At 37.7% G+C, this 6,745-nt stretch overlaps 2 protein-coding genes across 2 annotated transcripts; both read left to right on the top strand.

Moving 5' to 3' along the window:
• The first annotated feature begins 6 nt into the window (after positions 1–6).
• On the top strand, positions 7–2,668 carry LOC108229645 (toll-like receptor 13). Its single transcript, XM_017405313.3, has 3 exons — positions 7–91; positions 1,121–1,238; positions 1,929–2,668. Exons 1-3 carry the CDS (start codon positions 25–27, stop codon positions 2,161–2,163), a joined length of 420 nt encoding a protein of 139 aa, XP_017260802.2. The 5' UTR covers positions 7–24; the 3' UTR covers positions 2,164–2,668.
• Positions 2,669–3,758: 1,090 nt separating this feature from the next.
• On the top strand, positions 3,759–6,741 carry LOC108229644 (toll-like receptor 13; the record flags this gene model as incomplete). The annotated part of the gene is made up of 2 exons (XM_017405311.3): positions 3,759–3,795; positions 4,424–6,741. A coding segment is annotated over exon 2 (2,262 nt), but the record flags the coding sequence as incomplete, so codon positions are not given.
• Between the last annotated feature and the right edge of the window lie 4 nt (positions 6,742–6,745).

Below are 6,745 nucleotides of genomic sequence, written 5' to 3'. Positions count from 1 at the left end.
GACGAGGACTGGGTCTACAGAGAGATGCTTCCAGTGCTGGAGGGAGAGCAGGGCTGGAGACTCTGTCTGCACCACAGAGACTTCCAACCAGGTCAATCTTTATTTTCTACTGTTTCTGCCTTTGTTGGTCATTTTAAGATTTGAATGTTAGTCTTTCAAGCTTTTTTACTTTAAAACTCAAGCAGTTTTCAATGCAGCAGTAGCCAACAGTACTACAGATCCAGTGTGGGTCTGACTGCCCAGATGGGAGCATGTTGGAGATAGGCCTCAACTTAAGCACAAGAAAGGAAGGACAGCGGATGACATGACCTCTTAAATGAAATTTCATCCGCATTAAATAAGACCAATAAAACACAATGTGATGAACTTTATCAGAGCTGAGCACATTCTACCCTCTGCATACTAATGCAGCTTGTTTTATATGTTAGACATGTTTTCTTTTTATTTATTAGAGTGCAGTTGTTTTGGACAACAGCCGTCCTTGTTTTTTAACCAAACATATATATTCGGCCTTGGTCCGCCTTCAGCTCTTATCTCCTTCCTGTCAGGCAGGCAGTGAACTGAGAACTTAGGGCTTTGTTTTTATCTGTTTTGGTTTCACATCCACTCTCTCAACTCTCAATATGCATCAGGTCTCGAGGCTCACTTTATCGTACGTTTGACTGGTTTTCATGTGGTTTGTGGTGTAAACTTAGAATAACTTCACACTTCTCATTTTTAAAAGTACTTTGTGAGACAGCAGTCTTGTAACGAAGGATATAAAACATTCATCCATCCATCCACCCATCCATATTCTTTACCTGTTTTTCCTTTCCGGGTTGCAGGGAGCTGATGCCTATCTCCAGCAGTCACTGTGCAAGAAGCAGGCACCCTGGACAGATAGGATATAAAACAGATATACATTATAAAGATTGTGGACAAGGAGGAAGAAATAGTATGACTCAGAGTCAAGAGTGGTTCATGGCCAAAATCAGGGGAAAAAAAAAAAAAAAAAAAAAAATCAGTGTATTGCTTTATTAAAAAAATGTGAATATTTTTAGTTGCCTGTCTGCCCACTGCAGACAGTGTGTTATCTTGTATGAAAAAATAACTTCAAACGTCACACCTGTTGTGTCCACAGGTAAACCCATCATGGAGAACATCACTGATGCCATTTATGGCAGCAGGAAGACCATCTGTGTGATCAGCCGCCACTACCTGCAGAGTGAATGGTGCTCAAGAGAGATCCAGATGGCCAGGTGGGGGCGCTGTTATACTTATACATGTTTTATTTCAGGTAAACTGGACAAAACAAAGTCCAGGTTGGTCCAGCTTTTCGTTTCTCAGTGTTTCTTTGGTAGTCCTGGCAGTTCAAGCTCGGTGAAGTTCTGTTCACTCTGTTGTTGTGGTTTCTTTAGTTTTGCTTTATGCTCATTGAAGATTTGTGGTTTACATCACTAGCTACACCCCTTGGCCCTTGTTCTGTGTTTCTTCACTTCTTTTTCAGCCATTACCTGTGAGCCTGATCATTCTCATACATTATAAATGATGGTTTGAAACAGATTCAAACACCAATCTGTCCAAAGATTACAAAGGAACAGGCCATATGAGAGACATTTGCTCACTTCATTTAGGCTTTACAGCACATACTGTAGGTTTTAAAAGTAACTGATGAACTTCTAGATATCATTTATAATAAAAATAAATATGAAAAAACATTTATAAATAAAACTAACTGTGGTTGAAATTATTTGGTTGAATTGAAAGCAGTAATGTTTAGATTAGAAGATCTTCCCCCTTGTTCGCTTGCTATTCAGTATCTTCCATACTAATTTACACTTATTATATGCATTATATCTTTATTAGGTTGAATAGGTTACAGTGAGTATTACAATGAATAATAAAGCTGTGTTGCAAACACAATCTTTCATTTATCTTCCTTTTCGCAGCTTTCGTCTGTTTGACGAACAGAAGGATGTGTTGATCCTGCTGTTTCTGGAGGACATCCCTTCTCGTCATCTGTCTCCATACTACCGCATGAGGAAGCTGGTGAAGAAACGCACCTACCTGAGCTGGCCTCAGGCTGCTCAACACCCAGGAGTCTTCTGGCAGAATGTCCAGAGAGCTCTGCAGACAGGAGACACTGAGGACACAGACCTGCTGACTGGACCAGCACAGCTGTGAGGCCGCCAACACCTGGAAGACAGGTCGCACCTGGATCAAACAACTTTAGCAAAGAAGGGTTTTCTTTAAAACACAACTGCAACAGCTTATTTGTCAGCCTTTTTTTAAAATAATTTTTTGATTTTTAAATGTTTTTCTGGGCTGCAGAGTGGTACAAATGCTTAGCACTATTGTCCCACAGTTAGGAGGCTGCAGGGTTTTTTTGTGGATTTTGAGTTTATTGCTACTAAAAAAGGGGGAATCAGGAAATCTAAAATAGCTTTAGGTGTGAGTGTGAGCATGGATGTGTTTTACAATTTTGGCCCCTTTTTGTTGAACCACATTGTCATCTGGTGTTCAAATATACTTACTGATGTAATTTATTATTTACCTAGTGTACTTACCTTTGCTGTTTTTCTGCCATCTGTGCAATCAATCATTACACTATACATACACATATAATGTTTATCTTCTCTAAGTTTAATAAATGATGATCTGTTTTATCTTTCAGTGCATTTTCTTTGTGTTGTCTTGTTCAGAAATATGTCAATATGTCATTGGAAGTACATCTATAACTGATTCTCCTTTGAGATCATTCTGATTTAAGATGGCTGCCACAGCTTGTCAGCCTTATCAAACAAAAAAATGGTTATAACTTCAACAATTTTGCAGATATTGAGCTAAAATGTGGTGTGGAAATAACTCGACTCAACATGGAATCTGAGCGCTAACATTGTTTTGTTGGTTTATGTTGTTCACATATGATTATTATTAGAAGTCTTCTCAGTAAATTGCATTAAAAACTACATTCTGCACATTTTTGATACTTACTTTGGCTGTACAAGTACTATCAATAGAAAAAAAACACTGTTTACTACTTTTGCAGTATCTTAAAAAAAATTAAAAAACAACTATAATTTGGTCCTGAAGCTCTGTTAAAATAAAATTTGCTGATGTCCATTTAATGAATGCAGATTTTCTGCACTGTAAAAAGCAAAACCTCTGATATTCACACTGTTTCTCATGAATGGTAGGTTGTTTTTTCATGCAAAATAGATTCGGGATTGTAAATAAAATGAAACTGCTTCATTTTAAATCTTTAGTGAGGGTGGGTCAGTTTTGACCCTGAGGACAAGAGGTTTGGACAGAATGTGAAGACAACAGACGGGTTAACAGTGCCACCCAGTGCTTGTTTCTTACCACTGAATTAATAAAGGTGAATTCATTTCGAGTAGATGGAGTTTTGTTTTAAAAATAAATAAATAAATAAATCGAAAGAAAGCAGATGGAACTTTGTATGTAAAGCAATAAAATTACACATTCCCATCCAAAGCTGAAATGCACAAATAAAAAAATATATGTAAGCACCCCGGTGATATGGAAAAGAGAAGCAGAAAAAGACGATGGATGGATGGATGGATGGATGGATGGATGGATGGATGGATGGATGGATGGATGGATGGATGGATGGATGGATGGATGGATGGGAAAGCACACAAACATTAGCCCCTCTCGTATCTTAGATGCTGACACACAGAGTTGGTAACACCCCCATCTCTCATGCATTTGTTCAGGAGGAAGGGTTTCTAAGAGAACTGCCTCAGTTTGCTGTTTAACACAAACAGGCACAACAGGAAGATGTGGTCATCAACTGTGAGTATCAAAATAATTCTTTGTCTGTAACTTCATGCTTAGTTTCCTAGCTTGAAAATAAATAAATCTTAACGAAACTGGATGCTTTTAGTAATGTTATTTATAACATTTTTAACAATACTTAAACAATGCTTGAATAAAGACCTGGTATTCCTTGAAGAAATGTAAACACGCCCACCGTCTTTCATGACAAAATTTTAGACTGAGATCATTTTATGTTGAGAAATGATGGAATTATAGCCATTTTGACTTTTCCTTGTCATAAAAGATTGATTTCTTTTCACTATAAGTTTGATTGTTGCGTTCATACCTATTTATTTTTAGTAGTTCTCCATTTTATGTACTCAGTTGTGTTACTGATTAGCTCTCTTCCTCAGTTCTCAGAGATTTTGGACCAACAACCTTAGCACTGACTTGGTGTGCACAGAAAGCGTTGCTAATGAGGGATAAGCCAAACAACACTGACCACTTTGAAATTTTTCTTCATTTCCTTTATGGTTTCTTGTCACCTATTAGCATCACAGTTACCTGCATTTTCCAAAGTAGAATTTTTTTAATTTTAATGAATAACGCAGTAATAAATAATATTCAAATATTTTATTGCATTTTGTGTGCATGTCTCCTGCAGATGCTCAGCCTTGGACAACTTTAATAACTTCACAAGCATTAACAAGCATTGCCACGATGGGAAGGTTTTCTTCACACTTTATTCTGAAGCTTTTCTGTCTTCTGCTTCCTATTAACCCCTCACTGTCTTATTCACTCAAAAACTGCACTGTCCAATATCAGGAGAATCTGTCTGCTGAAGTTTCTTTGGACTGTGAATCCAGGGGTCTTGTGACTGTCCCTGATGACCTCCCCAGAGATGCTGTCTCAGTAGACCTTGGTGGCAATCAGATTGAAAAACTTAACAAAGATGATTTTTTTCACATGTTAAAACTGAGAACTCTGGTACTAAATAGCAATCTAATTTCTCATGTGGACGATGGATCTTTCATCAATTTAGTTTTGTTGAAAACACTTGACATGAAAATCAATTCTCTGACCAACTTAACTAGCAACATATTTCAGGGCCTGTCCAACCTCATTCTGCTCGACCTCAGTGTGAACAAGATCAAGTTCATTCATAGCTCAGCCTTCCAGTTCCTGACCAGCTTAGAAACTCTGCAGTTAGACACCAACCACCTTCATGAGATCGCTGACATTCAGCCAATCTTACAGCTACCAAAAATAAAGAGGCTTAGTGTTGCATGCAATTACTTTTCTTCCTTTGAGACCAAAGATCTGGATTCAATTTTCTCCTCAAGTCTGAAAGAGCTGAGTGTTTCTGGTTATGGACTCAAAAAGTTCAGCATCACAACACCAATCTTTCCTTACCTCCAGAAGTTACATCTTTCAACATCTGTACCTAATAAATTAACCATGGAATGGGACATACCTGACAAAATATTACTGAGAAACATAACCCAGGTCTCGCTTGATGGTGTTAAGTTTTGTTTTGAAGAAATCCAAAAAGTCCTGCAGAGTCTTAACTCCTTGAGATATCTTCAACTAAATTACATAGACAAGTGGATTAAGAAACATCTGCTCTCTACAGTCTGCAAAATCAAAGAACTAAGGAGGCTGAATTTGTTTGACGCCCAGCTTAACAATTTCACTTTCAAACTTGCACCGTGTTCTCAGCTTTTAGAGCTTGATGTGTCCTGGTGTTCAATACTTGACCTGCCAAAAGGCTCGATACAGTCAATGAGTAAACTGCGCTCCCTGAATGTGAGTCACAACCAGCTCACCAAGGTTCCATACGATGTAAGAAGCCTGACCTTCCTTGAGATCTTGAAAATGGAAAACAATCGGATCTCTGAGTTGACTTGTGAAGATTTTATAAACATGACACATCTTACAGTGCTTTTGCTGAACAATAACAAAATTAAAAATGTGGATAGGTGTGTCTTTAAAAATCTTGTTGACCTGAGGCAACTGGATCTGAGTAACAATATGCTGCCGAGATTCGGAGACATGTTTATGATTTCACTGCAACAGCTGGAAGTTTTGGATATGATCCACAATTCTATAAAAACGTTTACACCAGATGGAATTGAAGGTTTAAAGTCTATGAAACAGTTAAATGTGGAATTCATTCTTGGAAAGGCAAACATAAAAACACTTCATGGACTAAAAAACCTGAAATCTGTTAATTCATCAAAGACGCTTGAGTCTCAATTTATTCTTAATGTTTTACAAAACCTGAAAAGTCTCACAATATACTTCAAATTTAGTGGTTCTTCTGAAATTTTTCATTCAAACAATTATGAAAACTTCTTTTCCTTTAAATCTCTAAAACATCTTACATTGATTTGGAACATGAATATCTTTTTCGAGCCCTATGAAAAAGAAAGTAAAATTTTGGACGATATGAATCATTTAGAGAGTTTTACAGCTGAAAAGATGTTTAGTAACACGATCGATGTGGACATTTTTCAGTTCAACCCTGAGCTCAAGAGTCTGATATTAACAAAGACAGTTTTAACATATTTGGAGCCAAAATTATTTTTACCAATACCAAACCTGGAGATTCTTGATCTTTCAGAGTCCAAGCTCAAGTCTCTGGATTTTCTAAGACAGGCCAACCTTACAGCTCTCAGATATCTGAAAGTGACGGACAGTGAGATCCCTGTGATCAACGAGGCTGTCCTCAACTCTCTCCCCTCTCTGAAATACTTGGATCTGGACAATAATCCATTTAACTGTGAATGTTCAAATGCAGATTTTATCCAATGGATAAAGAACAACAAGCAAACACAGGTGGTAAACGCTCATCAGTATGAATGTTTCCTTCCTGTGGACAGACAAGGTACCCTTTTACTAGACTTTGATGTCCAGTCCTGTTGGAACGATGGCAGCTTCTTTTACTTCATCTCCAGCACTTGTCTGGTTGTTCTGACTCTCCTCA

Source organism: Kryptolebias marmoratus, unplaced genomic scaffold (assembly GCF_001649575.2).
Source record: "Kryptolebias marmoratus isolate JLee-2015 unplaced genomic scaffold, ASM164957v2 Scaffold230, whole genome shotgun sequence".
In the NCBI taxonomy this organism is placed as follows: domain Eukaryota; kingdom Metazoa; phylum Chordata; class Actinopteri; order Cyprinodontiformes; family Rivulidae; genus Kryptolebias; species Kryptolebias marmoratus.
Note: the sequence above shows the minus strand (reverse complement) of the source record. Positions and strands in the feature narration are given on the sequence as shown.